The 20,062-nt window shown below is 35.5% G+C and overlaps 1 protein-coding gene across 1 annotated transcript; it reads right to left on the reverse strand.

Moving 5' to 3' along the window:
• Positions 1-374: 374 nt before the first annotated feature.
• On the reverse strand, positions 375-19,177 carry LOC123905606. The gene is made up of 17 exons (XM_045955279.1): positions 18,848-19,177; positions 18,620-18,738; positions 16,749-16,794; positions 16,514-16,586; positions 16,348-16,405; positions 14,815-14,910; positions 13,174-13,291; positions 12,835-13,101; positions 12,651-12,752; positions 11,151-11,508; positions 10,932-11,045; positions 9,285-9,913; positions 8,915-9,111; positions 6,633-6,855; positions 6,134-6,253; positions 5,094-5,861; positions 375-3,735 (listed from the first exon to the last, which is right to left on the reverse strand). Exons 1-17 carry the CDS (start codon positions 18,941-18,943, stop codon positions 583-585), a joined length of 6,537 nt encoding a protein of 2,178 aa, XP_045811235.1. The 5' UTR covers positions 18,944-19,177; the 3' UTR covers positions 375-582.
• Between the last annotated feature and the right edge of the window lie 885 nt (positions 19,178-20,062).

A 20,062-nucleotide genomic window follows, 5' to 3' on the forward strand; every position in this document is an offset into this window, starting at 1 on the left:
GTGAAATTTTAACCACTAATCTACTTAAAAAATCTATCTATCTATCTATCTATCTATCTATCTATCTATCTATATATATATATATATAATATGTGCCATTCATTCTTCTCATTCTCTTTTTAACTCCGGTGGTTGAAAAATTGCAAATATGCGACAAAAGCGATATCTTTTAGTTGGTGTGAATGGTAAAATTATAGACAAACATGTGTAGAAATTAAATATAATATATTAAGGTGATGTGGCAACAATGGATTCATCGATTGACACTTGTAAAAAATCACCTTAAAATGAAGCTCTTTGCATATAGTATTAAGATTAAGATACATTGAGCTATGAATGCCCTGTTCAAAACTTAGCAGGGAAAGAGAAAAATATAAATGAAGCATATTTTTATCATCAAAGTTAAATTATGCATCATATTTGATATCAAAAGTATATTGTCTACGATTGATTACACATAAAGCTACAAAACTGGCATCCAAATATCTAATGGCCTATGTACAATACAACCTCTATCCTAGAGCAATGCCTACTACATCTTAAAAATAATATATACAACATATAGCAAATAGAATTTTACAATCATGGGTGACCAACATTCGGCACAAATGGGACCAACTTCTTCTGGTCTTTTCTCTTACCTAATGCACTTCTGTCTAATACGCGACCAAGAAACAGACGAGTATTCTGCAAAGTCACCTCTCTCTGCGACTCGTTTAACCCACCCTGTCGTTGTGAAGAAATTGAGACATGTCCGGAACCCATACCATACTCACTCTGTCGTTGTGAAGAAACTGAGACATGTCCTGAACCCATACCATACTCACCCTGTCGTTGTGAAGAAACTGAGACATGTCCTGAACCCATACCATACTGCAAGGGGCCGCTGCGGGCCTTGAATGAGGTTTGTGGAGCAAACAACTTGTCTTCAATTCCACTAATTCCATTTTCAAATGATCCAAGATCATGTGGATGAGAACCTGTCAATGAGCTGCAACTTTGTAGAAGGGCTTCTAACACACTTAGTGCCTCCCAACACAAAGTGCTTTCCACCAATTGGGATACAATTGCATAGATATGTGGACTTTGGGCAGCGTCCATTGGAGTGTGCTGGAGGAGAGCTTTAAGCATAAGCAGAATGACGCGTTGATACTCAACTGGTCCCTTTTCTAGTAGCTTTAACAAGTGCCCGAATGCCAAAGTTGAATGTTTTGGAAACCATTCATTGCATAGTAGTGGTGAAACACAAGCAAGAAAATTGTCGATGCTCTTGATCTCACCTCGAGAATAAATCATAAATACAGTAGCTAATTCATCCAAGGATTTTGCTTGACACCAAATTGCGATATTGGCAGCAACAGAGCAAGCCTTTTGATATTGATGTTGGAGTGGAGAAGCAGGGCCTATCACTGGGTCTTTGCTGAGTTGAAGACAGAGCCAAGGGAGTAAGCCTATAATGTGCATCAAGAGTCTTGTCTCGGCATCACCAAATATAGAATCACAAGAATGCACTGTGATACGGGAAAGGACATCAATGGAGACACTGTGACTAACATTCGACATAAGTCCTTTAAGAACAAGAGGCTGCACCCCTTCAAATGTTGGCAAACTCCCCTCTTGAAAGGGTTCATAGCCACTTTTAGATTCCGTGCGTTGAAATTCTCCTATATAATTGGTGTCGAGTTCATCTCTAGGCATGCTTGAAAGGAGCACATTTTCTGTGGTACGATCACGGAAAGATAAACGGTCAATCACTTGAGAGAAGAGCTCCAGAACCTGTCGGTATACATGGACAAAATCTGTGTGCATCATAGCAACACATCCCCAAAATAGCTGAGGATAGAGAATCACCTTCTCTGGCTCCATATTCTCCACCATAACTTGCAATGTCATTAAAATTTCCATAACAAATCCTAAAACTTGGGGTACTGGATTTCCTAGACATCTATGGAGACACCGAAGAAGAGATACACAAGCATCACTTGTTACACTTGGTCGAAGTGCTCGGTAGATCTGATGTGAACGACAAGCAAGGTGTCTTGATGTGCACTCCATAGCCCACCTGAGTGCTTCATCTCCCCAAGTCTCACGAAGGTCTCCTTGGAAGAAAATAGCATCCACCATGCTCTGAACTAGAGCAGATAGAAGTGCTGCACTTGGCAGCTCAGTTCTGACAACTGTTGGATCCTCATTTTCCCACATCATGCTTCCTCGCTTTGACTGTACATATTTAATCAGACTCACAACTTGTTGCTTGTTCTCCCTGTCATTATTTTCCACCTCGTACTGCTCTAAGTGACGGCCTGCGAGGGAATATAGCAGATTTACAAGCAAATGCTGACAATGCTCTAGGACAATGTCTTCTGAACTATCCATTGAAACAAAGATGACATGAAAGAGTAGAGGCAAGTATTGACGAAAATCTTCATCATTCTCATATGCAATTTCAGCAAGAAGAATCAGCGCTATATCTGCATGCGTAAGTGAATGTTGCTGATGACCCTGTAAGGCTGACTGAAGTTCCTTTGCGCTCACGCCATATGCAACACTTCCTGCATGCAGACCATCTTCACCCGAGTTTGGAGTATCAACAAGATAGTCTCCACTGTCCCGTGAAACGTGGCGGCTCCGGATACTCCCTGTTGAGCTTCTAACACCCATCAAGGGTCCTGACATGTTAACCAAAGATGGAAGGAGCTGCCCAGATCGCCCAGTACTTACTGGAACAATATTTAACTCTGGAGGCATTGGACTTAATGGACCTGAGACACTTCGGCCAGTCATACCTGCTGTTCTCCAGCTCAAGCTCCCACTAACATTTCTTAGCGGACCCTCGAGAGAACCTCTTACAAGCAATGGAGACATGTGTGGTTGGTTATCCATAACTGATGCCATTTGGGCCACAGCAGGACCTTGTGAGAATTCTAAGACAAAATTTGCACCGAGATCACCCTTACTTGCACCTAGCCCAACTGGCTCAATGCTATCCTCTAGTAGTCGCTGAGACAACTGGAAAACCAGGTGATCTATTGTTCTTTGAGGGCATATTCGAGCTAAATATAGACTTACCCGCTTTGCAACACTGAAGTATGTAGCAAATGCACCACTTATTTCAGTTGATGCATTTGAATCACAATCTTCGATTCCTTTTGTGATCAAGAAATCTAAAACAGGACTGATATTCCTATTTTTGCTAGCAATTGTGCTCCAAAGTTTCTCAATTTCGTCAGGAAATTGATCTCCATGCCGCCATGTTACATAGTAAAGACTTTTCAATAACCTTTCGCTCCAGCCTTCCTTGAGTTTCCAGAAATTAAGGTTCTCAATCCATGGAGCCATGCATGTTAAGACCTGATGCTGAGCAATGATATCAACAGCATCCAGTTGCCTCTGCATAATCTCCTCACAAAGAAGCTGGCTTAGTTCAGGATGATCTTTGGCAAGTTTACAGGAAAGCTTGTACTGGAACTGTTGATAGGAATCAGGAAGGTTACCAACAACAGCAGCTCGATAACCACCTGACCCCTCAATGCCATCCTCGGCCCACTCACGAACAGAAAGTGTCTCAAGCATCTGAAGGGCATCATCACGAATTTGTCTTGATGGGTCCACTACTTTATAAAGGATCAAACTCAATAGTCTCTGTATTTCACAGTTTGGTATCTCTTGTCGCATGTAGACCTCTGCCAGTACACTAAAATAACCGTCGGCTACTGAAGAATTAGAGTAGTAGCACTGCAGAAAATAGTGAAGAATTAGAGTAGTAGCACTGGATAAGCATTAATGGCAATAAGAACAGGTATCTCTGCATAAGAAATAAATACAAGGGAAGCGAGATCTGAAAATATAGGAAATCAAATGGACAAAATGAACGGTACCACCAACCATCAGTTCATAATCAACAGAAAGTCATGGAGAGCTTGAATTTATTATATATTATAGTAAAGGGACTGCTTCTAATACTGCTTTGCAATTCCCAACTTCAATTTAAGTATTAAATACATTATCATGCTAAGCTAAACTGTCTCAAAAAATACATCGATTTATGTTTTGCATTGCTGCATTTTTATTTTCAGCAGAACTTCAAACCAAGGACAAGAAAATACAAACTAAAAAATTTAAAATTAAGAATAGTTATGATTGATGTTTGAATATTAGAAAATATTTAGTATCTTTTATATTATCTTAGAGTATCTCTTAAGATTAGATTTTATATTGTTTATTTTTATCATGATTTAGTCTTGATTCCATTCAATTTCAAATTATATTGTGTCAAGGTACTCCCTCCGGTCCTTTTTATAATGAACACTTTGAAAAAATCACACTGGCCAAGGAAGCTAATTCTTCTCATTAATAATTTTATAATTTTATGTTTTATTCCAAAACTAACTCTGGACTAGCATGGGAAATAGGTCTCTCTAATTAATGCACTCGCATTGAAATGGATTATTTGATTTTATTTAATAAGGGTACAAATAGAATTGTGTATTTAGTAAAGAATAAATTTAAAGAGTGTTTCTTATAAAAAGGACAAAAAAAAAATTTCAAAGTGTTTCATATTAACAGGACCGGAGGGTGTATTAAGTTAAAAGGGGAGAAAATAGCAAAGCGAATTAAAATACATACAAAATTGTCAAGGACCAACCAATCTCCTAAATTTTAAGCTAAAGGCTCATATTCGCCATTTACACATCTAACATCTAGTGAAAGAGCCCTTTGGATTTGATGTGTGGATAATACAATAGCCTATATATATCATGTGCAAAACTTTTATTAGAAGAGAGAATGGGGACAGAAAAGATCATGCTATTAACCGCTTCTGGTCAAAGGTCAAGGAACAAGTTCTTAAAGGCTTAACAGCAAGTTAAAGGAGGAAAAAAGTGATAACTAATAGTGGATTGGAAATCACATTGACATTGGTAAATGCAAGGTGAAAAATCTCAAAAACACATGCTATTAGGTGATAATACCTTTTTTAAGCTTGGAAAGTAGTATGTAAAGTTTATAAACACCCACCCAGTAGATTTTAAACAGATAAAACATATCCATTTTCTTCAGTAGGAGCCATGCATAATAGAAAGTGAAAATATTACCTGATCAATACAGGCGGGAAATAGATCCAAATTTGTAAGCAAAAGGTTCTTCAAAGCCAATTTTGCTAGAGAAACACGGTGATGGCCTCCCCTAACCCTATCTCGACCAGTTCCCCGGCCACCTTCCCCTTGAAATTTGGTATATGATGGAGTTCTTGGATCAGCTGGTGAGAAACCAAATGGAGCCCTTGGTGTAGGCTCCAAAAACAAAGCATTAATCCAAGATATCACACGGCCACTCATTTTCCTTGCATTGTCATCAAAACATGGTCCATATAAAAGTGATGATATTGCATTCATGGAGGCCCATTGGATTGCCTCAACCTGTTCATTTAATTCTTTGTCAAATGATATTTTATCCACAGAATCTTTTGATCGTGCATGTTGAGAAGACTTATAACGATCAACTTCACGTCTATAATCACTGATACCATCTTGACCCCATGAACTGCCCGTGTCATCACACCAGGAGAGAAGAAGTTCAAATAGGCGCTTTCTAGTTCTAACGTCAAATTTCTCAGATTTTGAATCAACAAATTCAGGGGCTAAGGATCTTATAACACAAGCAAGTGCGTAACGGAACGGTTGCGTGTCTGAAAAGCTTTCAGTAGATGTTGAAATTAGTCTGTTTGTCTCCTCAATAAATTTAAGATAATGAAGGCGGAAAACTGGCTTGCGTGCAAGCATGCCAGGCCATATATTTTCTGCAACAGTACGATAAATATTTGCAATATGGACACGGAGCTCTTCCCTGCGAGCCTTTTGACTCTGTATTCATATAATATACCTTGTCAGTGCCAAATTCCACTTCAAAATTGGAGAAGCAACAAAAGAAATAATTAACAAAAGGTATATTTAGATTATGTCTTTTAATTTGAAATACGGAATATTTTCTTTAACATTGTTCACTTCACATATGCTGAAAAAGTTTAAGAATTGAAAATTCTTTCATCGATTTCTTTTACTATAGTATTAATCCCTATATCAATAAACATAATTCTAAAAGTCTTCTGATAATTTCTTTTACAAATCCATAATACCTTCCACTTTGGTTTTCCTTCTGTCTCGGAAGAAACCTCGTCAATAAAAGAAGCAAGCTCGCTGAACATGATTTCACATGCTTCCAAGTGTGAGCGGCCAAGAGCCATGGTGGCTGCATTCTATATCAGAAACCTCCTTAGTAATACATAGACATCAAAAGTAGCGGGCAAATGAATGGCAACAGAAAATTTAAATGCCCTCACATCAATAAAACAGCGATAGTCATTAGTCAACAACCATTTGTCCAAATACCTCTCCCATTGAAGACAGGTAAAAAGGACTAATATTTGATAGTGAGTAAATGCAACTTAGAATATACACTAAGCAACTATCAAGTAAAATAAAGGAACACCGAGTCATATGCTTATTTGAGTTTGAAAATGTGGAGATAAAAACTAAAAGAATTATCAATGATTGCATTCAACACTTCATTTCAATACCCAGTCAACCTGTGATGATAGACATATAAATAAAGTTTAGTGAGTGAAGAGTACTTACAACTTGTGCATCAGATCCTGATTTTAGTGATGGAAAAATAAGATGGTAAAGATCTTTGGTAGCTGCAATTCCACTAGACTCTCGAGCAACTGGTGGACATGAACAGACAAACATAGCATACATAAGCCACTGATCCAGTTTATTATCAACATCCTGTGACTGATGAGCTTTTCCACCCAACTCAACCGGTGTGATATGAGCAAGACGTTGCATAACCTCTACCCTGCACAAAGTTTTAGTGACATTACAAATTTTGGTTGGGAATAGAAACAGACTGAGGGGGCAAGAAGGCAGTATAAATGAGTGTTTGTCCATAATAAAAAAAAATCACTCAAAGCAAGTTTTTATACGAAGAAAAAATATCATAATGATCTTGATCAGTAAAAAATAAAATCATTAGCTCGATAGTCAGCCTAGCACACTCGAGACAATAATGAAGTATACGAGTAGAATGGAAATTTTAAGATTATATAAGAACCAAAAGCATTTCTCCTTCTAGGTAAAGTCACAACATGAATTAAGTGATATCATTGTATTCTCTCATAAATCACCAAAATAAAAATGTTAAAAATTTTAAAATCCAAGACAATATCCCTTGTGTTATTACAGTAAAAGAAAGTAAGGAATACTGCAAAGACACACAACGCAAGCAACTAAGGAAAAAGAGGGAATAAAGTGTTTTGGTTACTTATATTTGTCTTTTTGGTAAGCTGTCTTTTAGGTCATTGATTTTCATGAAGGTGGTAATGGCTCACAAGTAAATTTTGGGAGGAACACAAGGCAGAAGCCTGCGAGAATGATGGTTGACAGAAGTTATCCCATGTCTCTCATCTAACTTCAGTACATAGGTTTCCTACAACAATTTCTGTAGCATTCAATATTAACATTTTCCATAAAATTTCCACATTTCTCGTAAATTAAATGTTGGCAAAAGTTTTGAATTGGAGTGTTAGTGGGTTTCATTTAGTCTTCTCATTTATCTGGCACTTGGAAAAAAGAACTCATTCTTGATCCATGTCTTATATTTTCATTCAAACCCTTATCTCAGTTTCTCTGTTATTGAATAACCTATTTGCAAATGCTGATGAATGGCTAGGATTTCCAAAGCTCCCTCTAAGAACAACTCTTTTATCCTACTGAGGTGGCTAATAAAATTAATATTAATGATATGTGGCATGGTTGCAAGCCACATAAGGCTCCTAATTTGTCATGTGGCGCATGATCAGAATTTTATAATCATATTTTTCAACATTGCTCTGGTGCTTTCTATTTTATTTATTCTGGTGTGGATGGCAAGCAGGCCTATATTTCTTGGTTTCAATAAAACTTCCTCCGTCCCTTTTTATAAGAGCTAGTTTGACAAAACACGGGTATTAAGAAAGTTGATTTTAGTATTAAATTGGTTGACAAATTAGATTGATTTTCCATATTTACCCTTAGTAATATTTCCCTATAATTAATCACTTAATTTAAGGTAGTGAAAACCAAAACAAAATGGAACAAACATACAGTGGATTGGAAAGGCCACCTTAATTACACTTTGGAATTGCACAATACAGGTACGCTTTGGAATGACACAATACACGTACACTTTGGGTTAACTAATGAAAAACAAAAATTTGACAAAGTTATTGGCGCCACAAAAATTTGGAAGGCCACTTAACAAAATGAAAAACAAATTATGGCGTCACTGTTACATGAAACCATTACATGAAACTCATATAGAGAACCAAAATTCACTTCAACACCTTTCAAAGAATCTTCAAGACCTTTGATAGACATTAAGAGTAAAACAAAAATACTTTTGAACCAAAGAGATGCATCATATATATAAAGGTTTGTGATTTTATCATATATCTATTTCCAACCATAACACATAGAGAAAAAGAGTAAGTTATTGCTTTGACAAAATAGTTGATAGAAAACAAGATTAAGTTATTGCTTTCTGTTTGGTGCAAGGCTTCCTTCTTTTTTTCATCTTAATTATTTTCCACTTTTTGCTTCATAGGATTACTGATCCTCCAAATTCCTTCTGCTATTATTCTCTTCCAATTCGTTAACCTTTATATTATGAAGAAAAAAGAGGTATTTGAGGGTTCGTTAGGTTTCTATCTAATGTCAACGGATCTGACAATTGTAACAAGATTATTGTTGGACGGACAAACATAGAGAAATTTAGCATCTCTTACTAGCCACTTAACCAAAAACCAGGTTCCAATAAAATATCTCTAGCTCTTCAGAGCTTACGCTTCAGCAAAAGATAGAAAAAGAAACAAACTTACTTTGCTTCCTGAACAGAACTTGGACAAAGCTCAGCAGCATATTTGACCAACTCACTAAGACACCGAGCCCACCTGTTCTTGTCAGGGCTCTCAAAAATTATAGATTGAAGTGTCACTTCAGGAGGAATAGTATCAGGTTCTCGTTTCAAATCAAATGGTCGCCCTGAGTCCCAGTAGCAGTTCTGAACAATCTCATCCTGTAATACCAACATATTTAAATTCTTATTTGAGGCATGAAAGCACTATACAACATGATTGAACTTCAAAATAAATAAATAAATGATAAAATGTAGCCCTACATAAGACAAAATGAACACTCTGACAAAACTGGGCCTTAAAATGAAATAAAAGTCTTAAGGAAAATGTATACCCCGTGTTCTTCCAGAACATCAATAATAAATATTGGTTCAGCTTCGTATCTCCAAAAATGATTAGGTTGCTCATGTAACCTCAGGTCCTTAATATCATTCCTCAATGCACGGACACAACGCAATAATTCCAACGCTGTATGCCGAATTTGACTATCAACGGAACTAAGGAATATGAGGCCAACTGCATCGATTTCTGAAGCACGGAATTCTATTACTTCGCCAGATTGTTGGAAGGAAGACTTTCTGAATCTCCCAGTTTCATTACCTCGAGATTTTGTATCTGCATCAAGTTGCATCCTATCATCTATCAGACAAGATCTCCAAAAGCGCATGAGTTCCAACAGGCGTCCTAAAGATGTTTGAATGAGAAGAGGAAATTCGTCCGGAAGTCTTAATATGAAATTGGCCATTCCCTTCATTACTGCAAAACGCCGGTGAGGTAGGTATTTCACAATCCGGTTTAATACTTGAACAGCTTCCTCGCGAACACCTGGGTCAATACTTATGCCATGCTGTGGTATTATTTCAGTAATTTTGTCATTTCTTCCAACTTCTTCTATTAGATATGGGATGCACTTTAGCACAGAACGAAACAAATACCCTTGAGACTTTTCCTTTGTGACAGCATCTACAAAATTTTAATGCGTCACATGGCAGAAATTTTTTAATTGATAAAGCGATGCAGAATATTCTAATTAAATTCATCTGCAAAAAATCAACCAGAAAGTAATTCCCATCTTAATAAAATAAGTTCTACTCCCAATTTTCATCATTTTAATCCGACGAAATTTTGCAACAAGTATAATAAATAGATGTTCTTAAAGGCAGACCTTCACAGATGCAATTTCCCTATAGCTATTATTATAACAACATAAATTAAATTTGAAAAATTCATATAAACCCTCCAAAATCCACTTCCAATACAATTTTTGAGTTCCACCAAATGAGGTTTTTGTATTATGAAGAAAAACAAATTTTTCAAACTCCTCTATTCCTTCCACTTGTTTCTTCCTTTTTCTCAAAACCCTCCCATCCCCTCCAAACTCGCAAACAAAGCCTTGAAGTTTGAAGTGGAGACGAGGCATAGTTCCGGTTTAGCTTGTGATAGAATGAATGTTATTATGAAGAATAGGATGACTTGATTGCTTTTTTGAAGAATGTGGTAGCAAGGTTTTAACTGACACTAACAAGCTTAGCTACTCAGATACACTAATCCCGACTACTAAAAGTTTGACCTATTCAATCTGTGTTTTCTTGTCATGGTTCATGAATATACCATTTGAATGCTAATTAAATATACAAAGGTCTTGAAATTATAAGTAAAATAGTACGTTTTGATTGAATTTATTTAATGAATCATATATCTTAAGATAATTATAGTCACTACTTTATGTCTCCACTTCTGTTACTGTTCTCATTCTTTGTATCCAATATCATCTCTAATTAATGCCTCCACCATCCTTTTATATATTTTTCAAAAGAAACTTACACGCAACCTTATTTGTACATAATAAAATAAAGAGAAAATGAAAGAAACATGTTTTCCGCGACATAATTTGAGGTTAAGTTCAGTCTTTTCTATTGTCATGTTTCTAATTGGACTATACCTTCTATCAAGCTAGTAATATAATGGGAGAAGCGTTTACCTATTGTGGTACGTGAAGATGTCAAAAGTGCTTGACTATAGGTTCTATGACATGACCTTAGTATTGACTCAATTGCAGCTTTCACTTTTGGAATATAGTGGCCAATTTCATGACCTGCTCATTCAACAAAATGTCAAGTTTTACTACAAAGATAGACCACTAAACAATTATTTTTCTTAAATATAAGTATGCTATTATAACAGGCATAAGACACTGTACCTTTAAATATATCCAAACCAAAATGCTGACTTGAAGGCAACATCACAATAGCAAGCAATGAACGAAGACCAATAACCTTTGCCTCACTGGGGCTATCTTGCTTTAGCAATTCTAGTATCATATGGTTCATGGTAAAATCAAGGTTATGCTCAGCTATAGTTACACAGAACTCAACAAGTTTATCATGTTGGACATCCTGAGTAAGCAATCCTTTCCTTAAAACTGCTAAAAGTTGTAATGTTACACTGTCTAGGTAATCCCATATACGATTTTGAGCCTGGTTTGCTGCATGGACACTCAAGTAAAACCGTAAAACTCGATGAAGACAATCCAAAGCCATGAAACGATGGTTCTTATCCTGCATGATCCAACAAGGGATAGAGTCTTCATACAATTCAAAAACATATCAGAGAGAAATAATAAAGTGATTACAAATACAAACTCTAGTTACACAATTGTACATATTAAGAGCTTAAGACAAATTATCAACAAGCTTTCAACAAGGAATCAAAAAGAATAAGTATACCCTTCAGCCATGCATGTTCCCTGGACTAATAGTATATGGGAACTCCCTAAAATAGGATGATGGAGTACGGATTAGGAATACTTGTGATACATGAAAAAAAAAATAGGAATTGTGAATTATATCATTTTGGCGATTTTGAATCTCAGATGATTGTTGGCTTGTAAATATAAAAGAGTGGCTGTATACTTTGTAGATGTTCTATCTATGCTTTTGATGAGTTGAGATTAATTTTCATTACCTGTTTCTCTTCTCCTCTCCCTCAAAATCCTCCATCAAACTAACGAATTGAACAAGAGGCCCTAATGCCGCTATATGTAAAGTAATTAAATCAAACCAAAAATATTATGTAGGTATGCTACTAGATGGAAACCTGGTTGGTTGTTTTTTAGATGATCTATAACATTGAATTCTTGTTTAGCTATATTCTATGTGATTATCCAACCAAGGCATCTTCTAATGATAATGATTCAAACACTTACAGAAAACAGAGAAAGGGAAATTTCCAATGTGCAGTCACCTAACTTAAATGTATTTTAAACAAAATTGGCAGCCCAATGCACAAGGCTCCCACCAGATGGGGTCTGGGGAGGGTAGATATACATCACATTGAATAAAATACAAACAGAACATGGGGTTGACAAATTTTAACTCGTATTTCATTTCTCTAGCTAAATCTTTAAGAGAATGATCCCCATAGAGAGACGAAAGTAAACAGTGATGAAACAGCCCAAGAGTAATCACGTTTTTTGTAAATATATAACCTTTATTTTCTCATGCAAAAATAAGTTTAACAATGACGAGTAATTCTTATATGAAACATGAGCTGTTAACCATGCATATAATGTGATGTGACTATTTAATTGGAATTAGATCTCAAATCTCATTTAACCTCCAACATAGTAAATTTGGAAAAGTATATTGCTTGCCATGATTAAGATGTAAGCTAAGCCCATGTAAATTGAATTTGAACTTACCCTGAGAAGTTTGTAGAGCTGCTCCATGTGAGGACTTAAGTTGGTGTGGAATATTTGAGGATCACCGAGACACAGAAGAAGAGTTACCAACGGGTACCCAACCTGGACAACATGAAATAAATCTTTATCAAATTTGACACTAGAAGGCATGAGAATATAATAAAATTGATAAAGATCCACTTACTGCAATGTGTTTGCTTTGTTTATCCATCCAATGCATGAGCTGAACTCTTATACGGCCAACAGCTTCATACCACAAAGTAAGTGCAGGCTCTACTCCAGAAGGTGGCCACTGGCTTTTCCCACCATCTGCAAGAGGTGCTAGGATATTTGACAACATATTGCATAGAGCATGGTGAAGCTCACTTTTCCGTTTATGAGGAGCACGGTTTAAAGGATTTGCTTTTGCCACAAATGAAGCAGATGCATTCAGACCACCCTCAGTTTTAACCTGAGAAGGAGCTTAACATTATATAATGTTATTCAGTAACCACAAAACATTTAATTTAATTCTTATACATACCCCGAGCTTCAGGTAGCGCATCCCATTAATGATGCTAAGTGTTTCACTTCTAGCAGCACTGGTGTCAATTCGACGGGTATTGAGTTCCATGAAAAACCGCTCAGTAACAGAACTAAACCTACAAATATAAGATTGGAATGCCAAGAAATGAAAAAATATTTTGTAGTTGATTAAAAAAACCAAGAATGGCTCAACTTCATATCATTAGCCATCACTAAACTGAACAATAGACAAAATGGACAGAAACAGAGACACCCATTCAATTTTAAAAACTAATACACACAAACACATGAAAAGGTAACCATGTAAAATTACAAAGTTCAAGTGAATCAGTATGGGAGTATTGGTGTAAATTGTAATAGCAGCATTCATATATGCATCAGTATGGGAGTATATTTATGTGATTATATGGTTAATAACTGTAGTACCAGAGAGCATATTTTGTTATGTTAGTTAAAAATCAGTTACTTTGAGCTTCTTAAGACTCAACCAACAGATAGTTAAACTGTGTACCTTACTGAAAGTTCAAGTGAATCATTTCATCACTTTCACTCAACAGAGACTCTTAGGTTTCAGCCTCTGGTTTATCATTCTCTCTCTTTCCTATACTTTCCTTCACTTTCTCTCAACCTAGCAGGAAGACAGGGAGAAAACATGAATAACTTCACATCAGAACTGGAGAACTGAAGTATGTTATGCAATTGCTTTCTTCTAAACTAGTAAATGTATAGATTTTATGTTCCGGTTTAGAACAAAGGCAACCCTCAACATCTGCAAAATTTACCATTTTCCCAGGTACTTTTCTCATCCCCTTACATATATTCTGGCTCCCATGTTCACTCTTCATTCTCCAATCTCCCGCCCAATTCATGATATGCCATCAATTCACATTTTGTTGTTTTCTTCCGTTTCCCTTCTAACTGACTCCCCCACTTCTGTACCCTTTATCATCCTTTATCTTACTCTCAAAAACAAACAGCCTCTTGTTGCTAGGCCATCTTACTTTCTTCTTCTACTATATCTGTGTTTCACAATCGTTTAGGCATCTAGGTGTGACCTAACCAATAATCCTATTTATTTTTTGCACAGATTCTATCACCACTTCTGCATTCATAATTGGTATCAATGTATCAACTATAAAATCAGCGCAAACCAATAAATCTACCATGAACAATACAAGATATGATTCGCCAAATAACTGCATTACGATTCCCTTAAGGATAATTAAAAAACATTGAATCCCCCTCTAAAAACATTATATTACATTGGTGAAGATTCGAGACCTACCATTAAAAGTGAGTACAGATCATCAAACTTAAAAATGTAAAGAAAACACCATAATCAAAATAAATTTTAAAGTGGGACGTAGAAAAGCTATAAGAGAAACTATTAAGAAAGATCTAGATATTAATGAGTTGGATAGAAATATGGTAAATGACAGAACATTATGGCGTCGTTTGATCCAGGTAGCCGATCCCACTTAGGCTTGGTCGTTGTTATAGAATTAAAAAATTGCGGCAAAATTCAGTACAAGCATAAAAAAACAAAAAATGCAATCATCTGTTTTAACATCATAAATGTCAAGCAGTTTCCGATCATACTGGATAGGTATCAACTACAATTCGGTGATAAACCAGATACCTGATACGGGATAAAGCACCTAAGAGTTGAGCAACTAAGTCCAGAAGAAGCCCCCTCAGATCAACCAGTGAGGGATATTCAACCTGACTAACCACCCTGCAACAGAAGTTCATTATGTTCACACCAAATTTATATATAAGAGTGTGTGTGTGTGTGTGTGTGTGTGGGGGGGGGGGGGGGGCAATGGTTACTAAAACAATTAATTGAAAGAAAGATGCTCTTAGAATTTGGGTTTTAGGTCTAAGTCAGCATTGCTCGAGCCTTATAGAGACTACTTTGGCCACTTCTCTGGTAAATAAATAAATATATATATATATGAGTCGCCAAATAGGGGTTACCCGCTCTTATTATTATAGAATCCATTTGAACGGTTAGAACTTGACCCGATTTTAGTTTTAGGTGTGGTCCGTTTTTCATTTGAGCTATACATATATTTTCACAAATAAATTGTCCGAGACTAATTATTGTAACCGTTTTTTCAGAATAATAATTCTGGAGAAAATACCAACTCAAATGGAATGGATGCAAAACGATATTACTGTATAGATCCGGTTTAAAAATTTGATCACTCATCCTTACAAAACCGGCTTTGATACCATGTTAAATATGCTTGGATCTCATCCCCAAAAGCTAGCTCAAAGGGTGAGGTTGCCCTCACATATTTATACATTTCACATCCCAGGAACTTAAGTAATGTGGGACTTCCAACACAACAATCAACATATTCAACAGTCCATCTATATATATGGGATCTCAAGTTCTCCACACATCTCCCTATGACTAAGACTGGACACCTGACCTGGAGCATAAACAAATGCTGGTGGAATACAAATAGTTCCAGAAATCAGCATTGAGCAATTTTTTAGAAGTGGGTACAGAGAGCATTTTTAGACCACTTTTCATATTCATTAAGGTTTTGTTGAAGAAGTATAAAATCCATTGGAGCAGTATGAATCCTTTTTGGGTTTGTGGTCTTATTAGCTGCATTGAAAGGCCAGTGTTTTTAATTACAATTTTCTTTCTTTGCATCTTTCATTGGAAAAAGTTGTCCTTTTTTTTGGCTTATACATGAAATTCAACTCGTGTATTTTTAAGGTGGTTTATTCAATGCATGTATAGAAGAAAACACAACCTCTCAAAAGCATAGTGACAAAACAGGGTATGTGTCCCCGATTTTAGGCTAAGATACAGTTATTAAAGGGTTCTACAGTGATTTTAACTAGCCATAATTACTAATTACTAATGCTAGGAAAATTCCCAGAAGCTACTATATGAACAGAAAGTAATCCAGATTATTGACAACTTTGTGCAAGTAAGAATCTAACCTTAACTTCCAAAGTCTGAATTGTAAAAAGGCAAAAGAGTGTTTGAAAAGTGAACCCTATACTGTATTATTCAGATTCAGACACATAAGAATCAAAAGGACCTATTTCGCTAGGACTGATTATAGTTTTTTCAGGGGAAAAACAGAACTTTTATTAACTATGAGCATGCTACAGAGTTGCCATTATCATCTGCAATGGCTTAATTTACCTGTCAGCATTAATTAGCCAGTCAAAAACAAAATTTTCCAGGCCAGACCACAGCTTCTCTGCAGCATAAAACAAATAACAATTATAAGGAATGAAACAACTCACTGTATGAAAAATTAACATGATGTATTTTAACAAAAAAATTACAGTTACAACAAAGTACAAACCAGTAATCCCCTCTGGTGGACAACACTCCACAAATCTGATGCACGCTGAGCTAAAAATGCACTCCACTGCAAGCTGAATTCCACATAAAAAAAAGCTATCACAAATATTGGCATTAACAAACCGCAGTTTTGTAATCAAAACCAAAATTAGAAAATTTACAGACTCGTGATTTATTGAACACACATTTTTATGCGGAAATGTTAATGTAGATAAAAAGGAAGAAAAATGTGTAACCTTTCTTTGGAACGTAGATGCGTCATTTGCACCCTTTGGAGATTCACTGAAACAGTAAAAAAACAAAAACGCAAAAATTTGGTTACTATTTCACTAAGAAGAATCCAATTGAGTTGTTTTCTTAAACGCACTTATATATACCAATTAAGCTATTTCTATAATCAAAAAGTGAGTGTGGTCAAACTGTTTTCATATAGTTGTAAGTTGCTTTCATAAGTAAAGGTTGATACATCTATGACTAATCCTCTAAAAATTTTTTACAAAATCCCGACATGTATTGCACCTAAATGAATATAAGTTATTTTTATAAGCTCTCTCCAAACACCCAAGTGATTATACATGTCATAAACTAAGCCTAAAGATCATGTATATAAGCACTTCCAATTGCACATACAGTAAGCTACACCAGAAACTTACCAAAACAAGCTGAAAACAGCTTAAGAATATTAGAATATGTCATAAGTTATTTTCATAAGCTCTCTCCCAAACAATTAAGTGCTTATATATGTCATATCTAAGCCTAAATATGATGTAAATAAGCTCTTCCAAATGCACATACAATAAGGGATGCCAGGAACTCTCCCAAACACTTAGTACCAATGTCATAAAATAAGCCCAAATATGATGTAAATAAGTTCTTCCAATTGCACATACAATAACCACTTAATTAGGTTGTTTTCTCAAACAAACCCTATAGTATACCAATAAAGTTAGTGGCGATAACAATCATAAACCATTAATTGTTAATTAATCATTATCATTAAAATTAATACCTATGAATAACCAAAACAAACACAAACATTGGACACGATACCGACACCCGACACAAGCATAGACATAATTAATAATTTGAGAAATTTGAAGTTATCAAATGTAACTACATGTGTTGCCATTGCCGTACGTGTGTCAGACACCGACAGACATCAAAGACTCAGACACCCCTTCAACCTAAATTTAGGGTGCTCATAAGCTCTCTCCTAAACACTTAAGTGCTTATAAGCCTAAATATGATGTAAATAAGCTATTCCAATTGCACATACAATAAGGCATGCCAGGAACTTACCGAAACAAGCTTTAAACAGAATATGGCTTAAGTTATTTTCATAAGCTCTCTCCTAAACACTTAGTGCCAGTGTCATAAAATAAGCCCAAATATGATGTATGTAAAATAATCTCTTCCGATTGTGCATACAATAACCACTTATTTAAGTTGTTTTCTCAAACAAACCTTATAGTATAACAATAAAGTTACTGTCGATATAACAAGCCATTAATTGTTAATTAATCATTAACATTAATTAATACTTATGAATAACCGAAGACAACACAAACATTGAATACGACATTAACACGTACACATATAACTAATAATTAGAAAAAATCAAAGTTATCAAATTTAACTACACGCATAGTTGTTGTCTTTAAAGTGTCAAACACCAAGACACGTCAAACAGTGAGACACCCCTTCAACCTAAAGTGTCATACACCAACACATGTCAAACACTCAAACACCCCTTCAACATAAAGTGTCAGTCCTACATAGATTATTTGATATTAATAATTGTCATTTTTCCTATGATACATTCGACCGTTCATTTATCATACCTATCTCACTCTACAATAAATAATTAGGAGTATCTATGAAACACCAACACATACACAGAAATCAGACACAACACCAACACATCAAGAAAACCAATATTAATTAATTGAACTAAGGTGTGTCGGACACTAATACATATCTATACACACTTTCCATCAGAAGTGTCGGTGCTACATAGACGAGTATTACTAAGCAATACAATAGTTAAACATTGCATTAAATTTTAAAGTTTGAAAACAATAAGTAAATAGGAATTGATAAAAAGAACCTTTCTCTCCATCTTAACAAAGCTTCAAGAAGTGGAACAGGAGTGTGACGTGCAACCATTGCAAGAGAATCGAGAACTTGCTCGTAAGCCGGATCAGATGGTCGTAGGTATTGTCCATCCTATTGTGAACACGCACGTACACACCAAATTAAAATTAATCAATTGAACAAATTAATTTCCAAATTGTTATTGCAATGAGAGAATGAATGAAGAATGTTAGTAACTAACCTGAGCTTGAGCGGTTTCAATACGACGTCGTGCGAGAGGAAGGAAGCGCTGAAGAAGAGCGTCGACGATCAACTTCGCAGCACTCCCTGCCTTCATTTCAATTCCAGATTTTATAAAACCATTCGATTTTTTTATTCTTATGATTTAGATTAATATGAGATAATTATTGTTATTATTATTACAAATAATAATAATAATAATTGAAGAAGAAGGTTTGATGAGGGTTTGGGAGTTGAAGAGTGGAGAAGGAGAAGGAGAAGGAGGAAAGAGGATCTAATTGGAAAATAATTTAATCGCTTTTTTCTTATTCTTTCTGTGGAAAACAGCTTCGGCCTAGCTCACGGTGACGCTACGCCTAAATTAATTAGTGAAACCATGTATCTCTGGACGCAATTGTAGAGATTAATTCTTCGAGTTTTATGGACTTAAATGGATGACAAATTCTTTCTAGTGTAAACTACTAGTAATTAGAAAATGAATTTAATTTGCTCAAAAAATTTTAATTTATATACTCGTAAAATTATTTCACAAATGCGTCAAATAATATATCAACACATTATATATATATATATATATATGGGGGCTGCTAATTTAGACCCAGTTGGGTCTAAATTAGCAAGGTGCACCTTTTGAGTTGGACAAAAATACCCATTTTTTAATTTTTTGGAAGAATAGAGCAACAGGGGCATTTCTGTAATTTTATGCAACAGTACACGCGCCCCCACTTCTTTTTCCCCCCCCAGGACACGTGGCAGCTTCTCATTTGACAAAATCCACGCGCGTGCATCACACGCGCCGACAGGCGCGCGTGGGGGTGAAGGCTGACGCGGAGAGAGAAACCTTTTTGAAAAAGGCAGCCACGTGTCACGCTATTATTGGGTCTGCGTGATTTTTTTCATTTTATACTTTAAACTCGATTATTTCGTCGTAAATTAATTTTTTATTTTTTATTTTTTATACCAAAATTCATAATTTTTTTTTCTCTACAAATAGAGACTTGGTTCGTTTGATTTGGACACCGAAAAAAAAAACGCAATTTTTCACTACTTTAAACTCGATTATTTCGTCGTAAATTTATTTTTTATTTTTTATTTTTTATACCAAAATTCATAATTTTTTTTTCTCTACAAATAGAGACTTGGTTCGTTTGATTTGGACACAGAAAAAAAAAACCCAATTTTTCACTACCTTAATCTCATCAAATAACTAATAATC

This window comes from Trifolium pratense, linkage group LG2, assembly GCF_020283565.1.
Source record: "Trifolium pratense cultivar HEN17-A07 linkage group LG2, ARS_RC_1.1, whole genome shotgun sequence".
Taxonomy (NCBI): domain Eukaryota; kingdom Viridiplantae; phylum Streptophyta; class Magnoliopsida; order Fabales; family Fabaceae; genus Trifolium; species Trifolium pratense.

Excerpts from the sequence above, each read along its gene's own strand:
- LOC123905606 (XM_045955279.1), bottom strand. The coding sequence starts at position 18,943 with ATGAAGGCAGGGAGTGCTGCGAAGTTGATCGTCGACGCTCTTCTTCAG. Across the intron at positions 13,292-14,814 it reads GGTGCTTTATCCCGTATCAG|GTTTAGTTCTGTTACTGAGC; the intron begins GTATCTGGTTTA and ends TTATATTTGTAG. Across the intron at positions 13,102-13,173 it reads TGCGCTACCTGAAGCTCGGG|GTTAAAACTGAGGGTGGTCT; the intron begins GTATGTATAAGA and ends GCTCCTTCTCAG.